Here is a 15,040-nt window from a genome sequence, read left to right on the forward strand (position 1 = left end):
CTGGTGTTTCTCTCTCTGCTGTCAAAACTCAAAACGACGTCGCGGACTCTCTCTCCACCCATGTTGGTTGAAACTTCTAACACCGCAAGCCTCAACTAACTCACACTCCCCCAGCTCACAGTGATAGCACATCATTATCTATCTAAAAATCTTAGATTTTTAAATTTCCTATATCTGATGCATAATCTAAGCCCTAACCCTAATCCTAGTCTCATCCGATTCTCTTTCAATCCAACCCTTCCTCGTCTCAATGTCCAACAAATGTAAGCTCTCTTTCTCTCTCTCTCTTAAACTCTTTCCATTTGTTTAGTGAATTTCAACTTGGCTGTTTGTTTGCCTAGAAAGTGCGGAAATGAAGTGAAATTAGATGCAAGTTTTGATTTTTTTTTAATGGGTTTTGTGGGGTTTTAGAATTTGTTAATAGAAATGATAGGATTGGAATTTGGAATCTTTTGAGGATTAAATTAAAGCTGTTCTACTTTTTGTTGCTGAGGAAAGCAGGGGGGAAAATAAATGTAATATGATTTTTTTTTTTTTTTGATGGGTGAACTGAATTTTGCTTAAGCTAAAGTGATGAATAGTTGAATATGTGTTTGCACTAGCAATTATAAAAAAAGCATGGTTGGTACTCGGTGGGTAGTCTTTCTCACAAATTTTCTGATGCCCAGACTCGAACCCACAACATATTTCTTTGGCGGAGGGCACTTGCCATCACAAAAGGGTCCAATGATTATTAACATTGGGTAATTCCATCAGTAGACACTGTCCTTGTTTCTTCTTTATTTAAAATCACATCATGCACCCACTGTTTGAGAATAAATGCCTTTGCCCCAAAAGTCTTGAGGACTCTGTTGTAGAACTTTCTGTTTTAAGGTGCAGTACCTTCTTTATATGATACATTACCAATTGAGGCATCATTCCATTCCTTGATCTCAGCTTCCACTTATGGAATCCTCCTTTATTTCTGTTCTTTTTTATTGGCTCTTCAAATTAGTCTTTTTCGAAGATGTGTCATCAACGTCATCCTTCTAGGTGCTGATTGGACCCCTTCAGCAACTCATGATCTTTTACCAGTCAAATCAAAGAATCCTTCGTCTCACTGACAAGTACAGTCTGCTCTCTCATAAATCACTTAGGGGAACAAACCCCCGTTTATTGAGCTGAATTTTGTGTTTTCTTAAATGCGTATTTGAAGACGTAAAAAGCTCTAAATTTGTTTTGTTTGATCAGAATACATACCTTAACTCCATTTCTGTTAGTTAGCCGGGATGATGGAACAAAAGTCTCCACATGACTGACCCTAGCACAATTATTTTCGTTTGTTGGGTTGAGCTTTCTATATATCCTAAGACTGCAAATGTTACTTCTCCTTACATTTCATTAAAATTCTCAGTGGCCAAGTTGCGGGATATGTAGCACAGGATTTGGAATAAATGATTGATTCATCAGGGTTTTTTTTTTTTTTTTTTTTTTTTTTTTTTTTTTTTTTTCTCATAAGGAATGATAAATTTTGATTAATCAAAACACAGGTACAACTCCTTCTGAGCATAAACCACAAACTCCAAACAGAAAACAAGCATCTCAGCTACACCAAGTTTCTGCTAAAGCAATCCTACAGCTGGACAACCAGCAAATCAATAAATTCAAACACGAATAAACAATTTATGAAAGCAGCACACTGTTAGGAATTTTCTATATGCTGCATAGAAACCCTGTTCTGGATTGTCCTTCATATGCTTACACTACATAATTCTTCTCCTAACATCCTGACATACTCTTTGAATCAGCCGCTCTTCTGAGTTAACACTTCCCCCCATGCACTTGTTTATTTACTTATATTTGATTGTTAGATGAATAATTGGTTTGTTTTTCTTGGTCCTTACTATTCTTTGCTAAATCATTATTGTTTTGTAGAAATGGAGATTTTTGTGTCTTAGGCATGAAGAATCTTCATCTGCAATACCCGAGTCCGAGTTTGTAGAAGATAAATTATCAGAAGAATCAGTGAAGCCTGAATTCAATCAAATAAATGATGTGCAGAAAGATTGGATTTCAAGACTTAGAAAGGTAGGATTCTCTTTTACAACATTTGTTCAATGATCTTCAGTCTTTGGATGAGGATTATTTGTTTGCCCTTTTTTTCTGTTGTTTTGGGTTTTGTTACTGGTTAATTGAAGTTTACGCCTCTAAGGGAAGATTGATTTTTAATGCTCTTTCTCTCTCTCTCAAATAATTTTTTTTTATCTCCATGCATCAACATGGTCTTGATGGATGCACTACTTTGTTGTGATTTCTGATCTCATTTTTATTTTTTTTCCATTAAAAAAAGGATTGTGGTATCATCATTCAGTTTTCATGTCACTGATGTAAATGAATTCATCTGTATATAATTTTCTTCCTAATTAAACCCTGAACCCAATAAAGACTAGAGGCATAAACGTAATCCTAATACCTTGTTACTAGTAAAGCCTGGTGCTTGCTCACCCTTACATGTTTTAGTTAATGATTTCTGAAGTCTGAACCCCATTCCATTAAAATGCTCTAACCAAACAGTATTTAATATTGGTCGGTGCATGAATATTATGGACCTATAGGCCATAGCCTTAGTATTGAAATAGACCTGATCTTTTTTTACTTCATAACTATCACAAGCAAAATGTAATGAAAATTAGATGAAGTGTTCGTTAATTTCAGTTTAAAGAGTTGTTGCACATAGTGTTTTTTACTAGTATAATGTTTTTCCTCTTTAAAGAATGATGACCAAGTGTTTTGCACATTTTCAGGATTGATGACTATTTTGTGATAATTTTGCAGGTTACAGATGCACTTTTTTGGTCCATAATTAACCTTGGACAGTGCCACGAACAGCAAAGAACATAATACAGGTAAAGCATTCGGTTTATATTACTTTGATGTTATGTGGCATTCATCTGTTGGTGCTAATTTTTCTAGTTACCAGTTACCACATAAATTTATTTGCAAATTGCAACTTTACTGAAGCTAATCCACTCAACAACTCATGCATAGATTTTATAGTTTCCTATATGACCAAATATAATATTTGCTTCAATGTTCCCCTGTCTCTCTGTTTTTCTTCTACATTTGGTGAGAATTATATATGTCTGCTTGTTGGGCTGAATCTCTACTAAAAGGGGCATTCTTTTGACATGTTGTTCAGTAAGAGTTGTCTATATGATAGTTTGAACCAAGTATCTCATGTCTGGTTCAAACCCCACCTTTCCCTCTCCCATTATTTACCTATTTAAAAAAAGTTTGAACCCTATATTGTTATCATGGTTTTAGAGTTCAGATTTATATTCAAATTTAGTTATGTCCAAGATTGAAGAGATATGTCTCATGTCTGTAGTTCAAACCCCACCTTCCCCTCCTCCATTATTTACCTATAAAAAAAATGTTTGAACTCTATGTTGTTATCATGGTTTTAGAGTTCAGATTTATATTCAACTTTAGTTATGTCCAAGATTGAGGAGATATGTCCTAATAAAACTATTTTCATGCTGGAGATCTTGCTGAGAAACAGTTGCAAATAAGAAATGCTTAGATATGATCGATTTTACTAGCACAATTTTCTGAATTTAATAAGGCTTTATCCAACAAAAAAACAGTCACAAATAAGGGATGCTCATTCAACTACCTCAACTGTCCAACCTGAGCATTAAGGGATGGTTTTCAAAGAACGAGTGGGTGGGTATCAGGTTGGTCCTCCGAAAAATGGAACATTATGTTTCATAGTGTCTCAACCCTCAATCAAACCAATTGGAGCATTTCCCATTCCTGGTACCCAAACCCGAGATCTCATCAAGACCCATACACACTGCCTTTATTTCTCTTTCTCCTTAGTCCTCCTTGTTTCTTCTTCTTCCAGTTTCTCTCTCCTCTCTCTAAGCTACTTCCTTCGGATCTGAGCTTGGTCAAAGCCAATTCTCACTAATTGGAGCCACAGTCCACATATCCAAGCTACCATCAACGGCTTGAACTAGAGCTACCGTTGTAGAGACGATTGAAGATAGTCGCTGCCAATCTGAGCCATAGCCTGCAAATCTGAGTCAGTGTTAATGGCTTGAATTAAAGCAGCAGATTCACTATTTAGGTTTAGGACCTTTGGGTCATTTGAGTGTTTTAAAAAACAAAATTTAATAACTTTTTAATTTTTTAACTTTTATTTAACTGGCGCCCCTGCTAAGTTAAAGGAAATTGACCAACGGTTCCAACCATTTTCGAGGGATGCGAACAATCTATGCTAGAGATTAAGACTTTTTTCTTGCATATACATATATATATATATATATATATATATTCTGAGAAGTAATAAGATTTATTGATATCAAAAAATAGATGCCCTAGTACGCAGGAAGTGTGTACAAGGGTCAAACAAATCCAATACAAAAATTACATTAATCAAGAAATTTAGGAAAGGAAGAGAATGATTGGTTGTGCAAAGATGACAACCAATCTACTAAGGTTCTAAAGAAAAATAACTTGAGGTCTGATATGGATCTCTTATTATCTTCAAAAAACCTATTATTTTGCGGTTTCAGGCCTATGAAACTATTTTGGGGAAGGATAAATCGGATAGCTAGAAGCTCTGAAATCTAAATGGCCTCTTAAGCTGGACCGATCTTCTAGGATAAGCTTCCATAAGGACCGGGCAATGGTCCCGAATGGCACCTAGGGAGATGAGTGACTTTAGCATTTGGGTAAAGCACACACCAGTCTGGGTTTATAAAGAATCTTTCAATCCGTTCAAGAATAGGGTTGTTGATATCCCTTTTGTTAGTCTAGGTGAATCTAGGCTTGGAGAATCCCATAGTCACCATGTTTCATTTGTCCAGACAATCTTTAGACAGTAGAGATCGATGGATACTCACTCCTCTACTCCCGAATTTATCTTCTTCAACAAGAGGCTCATTAAAGTCTCCAACTATTATCGAAGGCTTATTGTGTAAATTTGCAACTTTTGTTAAATTTTCCCAAAGAATGCATCTTTCGGCACTTCTAAGGCTAGCATAAATAGCAGAGAAAATCCAAGTAAGGTTAGAGGATTATACCTTTACCTCCACGTGGATCTCCTGTTCAGTGTTCGCAAGGGGCACCACTTCCACCTTATCAGAGTTCCAAAGGAGCCAAAGTCCGCTAGCATTTCCAATTGTTTCGATGTGTATTGCACTGTCAAAAGAGAGTCTGTCTGTGATTACTCTCGCCCTTTCACCACCAAGTTGGGTTTCCATAACCACTGGGATCGTAGGATCATGGTTTTGAGCAAGCTCATAGATATGATTCTGATAGTTGGGTTTCAGAGTGCCCTTGCTATTCTAGACTATAATATTCATGGATAGAAGATGGTTGGGGGTGGGACATTCATTAAAAGGAGGGAGCAGCTTTGCCTCCTTCCTCAGATTTTATCCAATCTTTGCTAGCATCTCACTTGTCTGGCCCCTCCTTGGTATCAGTGTCAAATAGTGTTCGAGAACTCCCATCTCCATCTTTCGAGCCATTGAATGTAGATTGAACTCCAATGTTGGCTTGAAGACTTAGATGATCTTGGTGGTGTGTTGGTTTCCCATTATGGAAGTGGAAATGGGTTGGATTTCTAGCATCCTCCTTTCGAATAGTGACTCATTTGGGTTTATCTTGCATAAGATCAGAATATGAGAGATATGTGGGATCGTTTGCCAGACTATTTTCCTTTTTGTTGGAAAAAATAGCTTGGAGTGAATAAGAAATCGATGTTTTCTATGTTCACTTGAAAATGTTATTATAAGTGATGAAAATCCCTGAGTTCCACTTTGGAATTGATATAGAATATGAGTTTAGGTTGGATATTGGGTTGGGCTTTAGGCATGTGTGGACTAGGCCCACTTATCCAATTAATAATAATATTTTATTATTGAGTCAGTTAGTCTGTGCACAGTAGTTATCACTGAAACAGAATGCCTGTTCAGTAACGTATAAGTTTCATAATCCCTCATTCATGAAAAGAACTTTTCAGAAAAAACTCTCAAAGTGAGAAATTTTTGTTCATTCATTTTGTGTCAAAGAGAGAGAAAGAGGCATTGAGTAGTTTGCAAAGCCCGACCTTGTGTGCTTCATTTTTGTGTTGAAGATCATTTTATCCTAGGAGGCAGACGTCCACGAGTCTCAAAGCACCACAGTGATTGTGTAAGGAGCGAAATCTACTTTAAGGAGATTGTGTAAAACACAAGACTTGATCTCGATTGTTCATCCTTTCATGCATTTGGTCTGTGAGTCTTTTATTATTTGTAGATTTCTATTTATATTTATTCAGTATCTATTTATTGCTTTTACCTATCACATCTATTTGTGTTATTACTTATTCTTAAATCTGTGTATTGTTCCTTTTACTTTATCACAATAGTAAATTGTTGTAATAAATCCAACACTTTCTTCCTCTGGAGATAATCCGTCTGCCAAGAACTACCACCATGGATTCGGCATCAAGCCCTAGATCGGATCTGTGAGGGGAAGATGGCCTATCATTGCACTCTCCTCTGTCAGTGGGAAAATGAGTCTCCATGCTTTCCTCAGTTTGTTGTTGAACCACCCCATCACGTGGGTGAGGTATGCCCTTACCTTCGCTATGACATTCTCCGGAATTTTGATCACCTTCCCTTCTAGGTTGATGGCCCATCTCGGCTTTGGTAGAGGCCAAGAACTTGAATGGTGAGTTAGGGGAAGGGATGGATCCATGAGTGAGAAGAGAGGTCGAGGTAGGAAAGAAAGAGTTTGACTAAAGTGGAATGGTGCTGTTAAGGTTAGCTTTTGAGACCTTGCCCCTAGCAATTACTTTTTTACCTTTGACAAAAGACCTGAAGCCATGCTTATAGGCCGAAAAGGGGTCAGATGGGGGGTTTAAGTTGGTGGGGGCCAAATAGGGCCCAACTTGCTTAATAAGGCCCGACTCATACAACCTATGGGATCTGGTTGTTGGGGGGGGTGGGGGTTACCCTAGTTTTATGAAGGGTGCCACCATTGCCATTAGTGTCCAAAAACTTCTATCCTTAAATAGCTAGGAAGGTGCTTGCTTCAAGATTGATTTGGTGGGGCCTTCTAGGCTATTACCTTTCCTTGTCTCCTTGTGTCTAGCATTTTTCTTGGTCACTACCATCGAAGGGCCGTACTATTCTTCATCCTCCTCCATTCCACTCACTTCTAGCATACCACTACTTTGGCCAGTACAGTGAGCTTCATGCCCCTTACATGGGCTACCCATCGGACCACCAAGAGTCTCATAAACCGTGGACGTTGGTTCTTTTTCCTTGTAGATGGTGAAAGGGAAAGCTTCCTTTCGATGCCCCACCCGGCCACAAGAGAAGCAAAGCTTCTAAATACCTTCGTAAATCACCGCTTGTTCAAAGTTTCCAATGAGGATGGTGTTAACTAGGGGCTTGTTGATATCAATCTGAATACAGAGTCTAGCGTACTTACCTCGGGCTTCCATAGCTGTGTGAGTATCAATCCTCAACACCCTCCCAATGGACTCCTTAATCTGTCTAAAGACTCTCGCTTTGTACAGTTCAATGGGCAACTCATTGAGCCTAACCCAAACTACGATTAAAAAGACATTTGTCGTTTAGGGCTTGAAGAACGGCTCCCATGGCCTGATAGAAAGGAAGTGGTCCCCTATAAACCATGGGCCTTTCTTAAGCATAGCGTCGAGATCATCTTTGGTATCGAAGTGTACCAGGAAGAACCCATTTCCTAGGTCTATGCAGTCTTATCTACCGGTTGGCTTCCAGAGTTGGTTGAGCTTATTCTGTAGATAGTTGAATGCCGCAGACCTACCGTAAAGCTTGACGATAAAAGCTTTTGACCGAGGCTTTCTGATTCGAAGCTTGGTTTCCTTGGTTAACTTCACTTTAGCAAGTCCTTCTTGGATTTCCACAATGCTCATTGTCGTTCGATTCTACATCTACCTCCATTTGGTCTGAGAAGTCAAAAGCTTGCGCATAAGCTCCTGGTATTTATCCTACCAGCTTGTCTTTGGAGGATACTTTAGGGGGAGCCCATGAGTTTTGGTTGTCTTGGGGAAAGGAACCTTTGCTCAACCTATCATTGAAATCGGCATGGTGGCTATCCTTAACTTTCTTGTTTCTTTAAGTGGGCTTTGCTTCCTCTTCTCTAGAGAGAATGCGTGGCTTCATTCCTTTTGAACCCCTTTTGAACTTTCGGTTAAAATTTTTCATGTACTTTTCCTCATCCATGGATTGATCTTTACGACTTCAAGATTTTTCTTTGAATTGATTCCTTTAGTTACCAATTTTTATCCCAAATTTTACGGCTTAGTCAATTTTAGACTAACTAGAGGAATTAAGCCCAATTATCAATGTAATTACCAATTGACTTACGCAAGAATAAATAAAGTAATAAACACAATAACCATGTGATTTTTTTTTTTTTTTTTTGATAAGTAATAAAAATTCATTGATATCAAAAAGAGAAAGACACCCAAGTACACTGGGGGTATACAGGGGAGAACAAATCAATAACCATGTGATAAAATTCAAAATTTCTTATGCTTTTTTTTTTAGAGTGGTAATCTTTAATTCCACCATAAAAGACTTTACTAGTTGAGCTAACTGGAACCCACGGTTCTTATGCCTTGATACTAAAGACTTAGCTCCATAATTATGCGACATTTAGAGTTAAATGCCATGCATTGTTTCTAACAATCTAGTTAGTTTATCAATTGGGAGAATTTATCAATTGGCGGTGTATAGCATGTAGAATATGGCTTGAATTTAATGGTCATGTGGGATTCCCATGACATGTGGACTCAATGTAAGTGTTGGAGTCAAAGAAGGTCTTTATTTGGTTTAACAAGTTTGCATACTTGTAGGAATATAATTCCTACATTGCTTTGGAGAGACTTGGAATAGGAGTGATTCTCCTTGTGATATATATATATATATATATATATATTCCATATATTCCAAGTGTCAATTTTTGTGTTCTAGCAATTAGAATATGTGAAAAAGGTTTTTGTTTGGTCTTTAATATTTGTGAGTTGCAATTTAGAATAGCGAGAGAGGTTTTGTTGCCACTTGGTTTTGGTTTTGATTTTGCGGTCTCTTGGCCTATTGCAACTTTTGAATTTGATTTGTGCCTCTCTCCTTGGTTTATGTGCAATTTGTATTTGGTATTTGTGAAGCTTTGGTTCTTCGGTTTGTATTTGTGAGAGAGAGCTATTTGAGAGTATTTGGGATTTGGGACTGTGAGAGTGCCTCTACACTAATTTGTATTATACCAAATTTGATATAGTGAAATTTCTTCGCTGTCACCCATGGATGTAGGCTATTGCCGAATTGGTGTTTTGTATATATTTTTCTTTTGAATTAATTTTCTGCGCTCATATTACTTGTTTGGAGATTTTTCTCAAGCCTAGAATATTTTTACAATCAATTTTGGTAATTTGAGCTTCCACTATTTTACAATATAGCAAGCATGGTAAGGTGTACTTGACTGACTGGGAAGATTATGTTTGGGTTCAATTTTACAACCCACCATGTCAGTACAGTCCAGGCAATTTGGCTAAAACTTGAAGATGCTTGGAAGCAGTGGACTACATCTTTTAAGGACTGCCTGCTGCATCTCAGGCATCTGGAAGTGGCTTTCATTCCAGCAGGACCAGCTGACCTCACATCGGAAGTTCTTCCTGCCATTAAGAACTTGGCTAAATATGGAGGAGTGATGCTGTGGTCAAAGTATTTTGATGATCTAACTGGCTTAAGCTCTTCCAACAAGAATGATGTCTAAATTACTTCCTAATAAATTCCTGTACTTCCTTGCTGTATTGGTCATTGAACTGATGCTTGTGTACTTTGGTTTTATAATTTGATGTAGTACAAATATAGAGTATAGAATCACTTTAAACTGTCGCCTACTTGTTTATGTATGATCTCATTTTTACATGAACTGTGCAACAAAAATGTTTACAAATATTTGATCAAATTGATGTATGCACAACACAATATTGAGGAGCTTTTAGCTATTTGCCAATCCATGGTACCAGTTTCATGGTCTGAACAAAATCTGTTTTGTGTTACCTTTACTATCTAGGTGACATTGTGGAATGGCTACATGTAGCTTGAGATGAACGATGGCTATGGATTGTGCTATTGATCGTGAAGGAGCTGAACTGATTGAACTCTGTGTTCATTGCTTTGTATACTTGATCTAGGCCTTCCTCAATCAACTCCAGAACCGTCTGTGGCATTGGTGGCATGTTGATGTGATCAATTGATCCTTCCAACATCTTCACCACATCCCCCATTGAAGGTCTCGTGAATACCTCATCCTGTATGCACCAGAATGCAACTTTCAGAGCTCGCAAGAGTTCCTCTTCTTCTGCTGCCCCTTGTAGTCGCCTATCTGCAACTTTTATTGGTGTCCCATTGGTCATCTCCTAATAAGAAATAAACATTGTTATGGTTAAGAATTAGCATACAACTAGCACTTTTGTTGATGAGTTACGGTAATTAGCAAAAACTTAGTAGTCCATGAATGTGCCTAAGGGTAATTCTAGAAGCATCTTTGAGAAGATTGACTTCCAAATGTCACTTGACAATATTGTGATGTTGTCCTGAAAAACACAATTAGGATTACTATTTTGCTTGGAAGTAAGTAGCAAAATAGACACATAAATAGAAGTAGACAAGCTGTTATGTCCATCTAATGTTTTGGATGAGAAAATTTGGTTATGCTCAATGCACAATCTCCTATTTCTACATAGTTTGGAAGGGCTGGTTACTATATAGAATGACCATCTTGTGGGTTTAACCGGGCATATGTTCACCTTGATGATTATTCTTAAAGATCATTTCTATTTATCATGATTATGAGAAGTTAGTCTCAAATGTTTTTTCTTGAAGAATCCAAAAGTATTGCATTGATCTAAGTTGAGAAAGACATCAGACAGACGATACCTTAAAAGCCCATCCAGGGAAGAAGAAGTCCTCAGCATTTAAAGATGTGTCAAGATTTCTCCTTCCCCCAATAATCTCTAAAAGAAGCATTCCATAGCTATAAACATCAGCCTTTACAGTTATAGGGCGGTTACTAACCCACTCTGGAGCTAAATAGCCTCTAGTTCCTCTGACCATAGTGACGACGTGTGAGTGCTCTCTTCCCATTAACTTAGCTAGTCCAAAATCAGATACTTTAGGACAGAAATTCTCATCTAACAAAATATTTTCGGGCTTTATGTCACAATGTATTATTCGATTTCTGCACTGCTCATGGAAATATGCAATTCCTTGTGCAGTAGCCACAGCTATATGGAAGCGAGTTGGCCAATCTAGTAGCCTGTCTCTGTAATTATATGAAGGAAAGATCCATTTGTCCAAGGACCCATTTTTCATGAACTCATAAACTAGAAGCCTGCCAAAGCAGCAAAACAATAAATTGTCAATCCTAAATAATTTCAAAAAATTAAATTAAATTTCAAAAAATTTAAATATTAAATTATGAGATAATCTAAACGCAAAATCTCAAAATGTTCACTCAGCTTTAAACCATATCACTCATAAAGCTTAAAGAAAATGAAATTTCATACCCAGTGGACATTTTTAGATGTTACATTTATGTCAAAATTATAATGAAAAAGACTGTCTAGGAACATTACTTACCGTTGTGACCCCTCAGAGCAGTATCCACAGAGTCGAACCAAGTTCATGTGATGCATGGAGCCAATAGTGTTCACCTCAGTTATAAATTCCTTCTCTCCATGAGGCAACACCCTATCTAGTTTCTTCACTGCAACCAAAGTCCCATCTGCTAGGCTTCCCTTATATACATTCCCAAATCCTCCTGTAAAAGAAGCATTACTTTAATGCAAATATACATGATAAAAAAAACTATATAAGTAATACAACATCATCTGTTTCATTTCCTCTGTTTGTTGAAATTAGCATTGTATTCTATGCTTACCTGTTCCAATCAACTGGCTAAAATTCCATGTCCGGGTTTGTAACTCACGGTAGCTAAAATTCAATGGAGCACCTGATAAGATCAAGGAGCTCTCCAAGGCTCTCTTTAAAGCTCTTTTTCTATGAATGTTATAGTATAATAACAAACAAAGCAGCCCAATGAGCACTGTCATGCTGAGAACAATTGGAATAACCAAGACCTTCTCTCTTGCATTCTTGGACCCTTCCGAAGAACCCCCAGATTTGCCTTCTGGTGTGTTTGAACCATTAGACCTAACCTTCACAAAGAGAGTTGAGTCAGCGTCCTTAAACCCACCAAAGTCCAAGCTCCTCAACACCCAACAATAAGGCGTCCCATCATCAAGCCCATAAACAGAAGCAACACACTCACAATCCGATAAACAAGCATCCCCACACTTTGACACAGTGGCAATATCACTATAATTTGCTATTACAGAAAAATAAGAATAATAGTAATTGGTTTGCTGCACCGTTGAAATCCTAAACTCGGATGTTGAATATTTATGCTGTGAATCACATTTACCAATCAACGATGAGTTTTCCAAGCACTGACTACGACCTTCTACCATAGAAGTACCCGGTAAACATGTACAAGAAGCATTGGTCTCGCTTCTATCCAAATTACATACACCATTGCCACAAATTCCAGCAATATCACATGGATTCGAAACTGCAGCCCATTCTGGCACCCATTGGGGCAAGCCATTTACATCATCCCATCTATACAAACGTATATTTCCATTGGTCTCGAGTGACAATCTTCGAAGAACTGCTGACCTTGTTGTCATATTTGAGGTTGCTGACAATCCACCTATATCATTATCATTCTTGTACACATACACAGCACCATCCAAGAATTCCCCATAAACAATTCCAAAGCTTCCAGCATCATCTAAGACTGCTACAACATCCCCAGTCACATTTGATATATCAGGTGCTTGCCAGTAGGAATAATTGGTGAAAGATTCTGGCAAGTTGTTATAAGTTTTAGGCAAATTGTATGTTAAAGCGAGGGTTAGTGAATTGGGTTGTTGAAGCATTTTGAGAGTGTAATAGCCACCTTGTGAAGCTGAATTAGATGTTGTTAGCCCTAATGAGACTGTGAGAGGTTGATTTGGGAGTAGAGTGTCAGTTGGGTGTGAAAAACTCTGCCATACAGTGTAGTTGGGCGTGCTATAGAGGATGAAGTTGCCAGACTCTGACATGATTGCATATTCTACACTTGCACCGGAAGTGTTGGACATCCAGACAGTGGTGTCGCCATCAATGAGGACAAGATTTCCGGTGGTGTCGAGCTCCAAGATTGCGTTGTTGGTGACTGGAAAGTTTCTATAATATTGGATTGAGAGAATGAAATTTGTTGGCTTAAGCGATCGGATCATATATTACCTGCAAAAGCCTTAGTAGAGACTAGAGATGGAGGAATGGTTCATGATTTTTTCTCTTTTTAGAGTTAGAGAACCAGTAACCATATCCACCTTATTATGTATCAGACTCTTTCAAGGACTCTGCAACACTACAATCCTACAAACTTGGGTGATGGGGTACTACCGCTTTGTTGCAACTCGAAAACCCGTAACTATCCCAGTTTTCTAAGAATTTATCATTTACTTTAGTGTATGTTTGACTTTCTATTAAAAATCAATTTATTTTATTATTCAATTTATTTTTTTTACTATTCATAAGTCTCATTATACTTTTTAATATTATTTCAACTAACTTTTACCTTTATCTATAATACTTTCAGCAAAACAACTATTATGCTGGTATATGCCCTGTATTTCTTAGAAAAACATGGGCAATATTTCACGAGTCTAGTTTTGATCTTGTGCAAAAGTATTTTTGTTTATACACATGAAAAAGGGAAAAATCTATTATACACATTGTATTACACACTGCAAAAATATATTGAAAATGGGATTTTAAGTGACACTTTTAGTGTATTTGGGCAGCGCACCGTATACAAGCACTGCCTTATGGCAAATATTGTTTCACACTTTGTTATTATACACTCTATATATACAAACATGAAATAAACATATCTTTTATTAATGTCCACATTTAAAATATAAAAATGTATGGTGAGTTTGGACAAAATATACTAACCGATCAAGTGAGAGATAACCTATGAGTTTATATGTACTTATCCTAATGCAGCACAACAAAATTTTAGTATAACAGTGGGAGAAGTTTTAGGACAGTAATTAATTATTTATAGTATGAAATTGTTAGAATTAATAATATTAAATGATTAAATATATATTTTGCTAATAGCTTAAGTTCTTTTTAAAAAGTGGTAGTTGATAATAAATTAACCAAGACGATCAATGCACTATTAATAATTAGGTAATAACAACCAAATCTTTAAAGGACTCACTAAATTGATGTTGTCCATTGAAACTTACCTGTTTGCTAACCACACTAGTGTTCGATCTCCAGGAAGCTCCGCAAACCAAATAGCCAGTTCAAACTGATCACGTACTTCCGCTGGGGTGAACCCAAAAGCAAACGTGCCATTATCCGAAACCCATGTTTGGTCCTCACTAGCCAACAGTCTCGAACCCAAACTAATGTGACTAGCAACCATGCAAGCGCCAAAACTGGCTAGACATAAGCAAAGCAAAATCCAAGAAGAAGAAGCCATGGAATCAAGCTTAAGCTAAAGTGGCCAGTGGTATTGATGTAAAAAAAAGGTTTAGCTAGTCTTTTTGAATGTCAAAAAAGTGGATGAATTAAAACTTAAAAGAAGCCAAGAGTTATGGACAATCATAACACTTAATTATAGAGTAGTGGGTGAGCTAAACTTTGAAAATGGTTGCATAAAATATTGGTCGGTAAAGAGATATAATTGAATATTATGGCTGGGGCACTTGTTTATTGCTATGTGGTCTTTAAATGGACTGTAGTCTGTAGAGTTTGTGATCAGTCCAAAAAATGCCGAAGGCCGAAAGTCTTGGACAGTGGACACGCTCCTCTCTAATTATTGACAAGTCTTAAAATTCAGATATTCACACTTTAGCATAGTGGGAATATATATGGACTGGTACGACTTG

At 37.2% G+C, this 15,040-nt stretch overlaps 1 protein-coding gene and 1 long non-coding RNA gene across 7 annotated transcripts; one reads left to right on the forward strand and one right to left on the reverse strand.

Moving 5' to 3' along the window:
- On the forward strand, positions 1-9,950 carry LOC126698125 (uncharacterized). Of its 4 annotated transcripts, none has more exons than XR_007646394.1 (5): positions 1-263; positions 1,915-2,067; positions 2,815-2,885; positions 6,064-6,263; positions 9,479-9,950. It is a non-coding gene; the product is annotated as an uncharacterized LOC126698125 (long non-coding RNA). The 4 variants fall into 4 exon arrangements; XR_007646391.1 differs by having other exon boundaries at positions 2-263; positions 6,125-6,263; XR_007646393.1 differs by having other exon boundaries at positions 2-263; positions 6,125-6,259.
- On the reverse strand, positions 9,903-14,826 carry LOC126698122 (G-type lectin S-receptor-like serine/threonine-protein kinase At5g24080). 3 transcript variants are annotated; one of them, XM_050395136.1, is made up of 5 exons: positions 14,393-14,826; positions 11,968-13,316; positions 11,667-11,847; positions 11,103-11,418; positions 9,903-10,444 (listed from the first exon to the last, which is right to left on the reverse strand). In XM_050395136.1, the coding sequence occupies exons 1-5, from the start codon at positions 14,629-14,631 to the stop codon at positions 10,091-10,093; spliced, it is 2,439 nt and encodes an 812-aa protein (XP_050251093.1). In that variant the 5' UTR covers positions 14,632-14,826; the 3' UTR covers positions 9,903-10,090. The 3 variants fall into 3 exon arrangements, with proteins under 3 accessions (XP_050251093.1, XP_050251092.1, XP_050251091.1); XM_050395135.1 differs by having other exon boundaries at positions 9,903-10,441; positions 10,965-11,418; positions 14,393-14,825; XM_050395134.1 differs by having other exon boundaries at positions 10,965-11,418; positions 14,393-14,818.
- Positions 14,827-15,040: the final 214 nt, after the last annotated feature.

The sequence above is a fragment of the Quercus robur genome, chromosome 9, assembly GCF_932294415.1.
Source record: "Quercus robur chromosome 9, dhQueRobu3.1, whole genome shotgun sequence".
NCBI classification, from domain to species: domain Eukaryota; kingdom Viridiplantae; phylum Streptophyta; class Magnoliopsida; order Fagales; family Fagaceae; genus Quercus; species Quercus robur.

Excerpts from the sequence above, each read along its gene's own strand:
- LOC126698122 (XM_050395134.1), bottom strand. The coding sequence starts at position 14,631 with ATGGCTTCTTCTTCTTGGATTTTGCTTTGCTTATGTCTAGCCAGTTTT. Across the intron at positions 11,419-11,666 it reads TGCTCTGAGGGGTCACAACG|GCTTCTAGTTTATGAGTTCA; the intron begins GTAAGTAATGTT and ends CTGCTTTGGCAG. Across the intron at positions 10,445-10,964 it reads TCCCTGGATGGGCTTTTAAG|GAGATGACCAATGGGACACC; the intron begins GTATCGTCTGTC and ends ATTTCTTATTAG.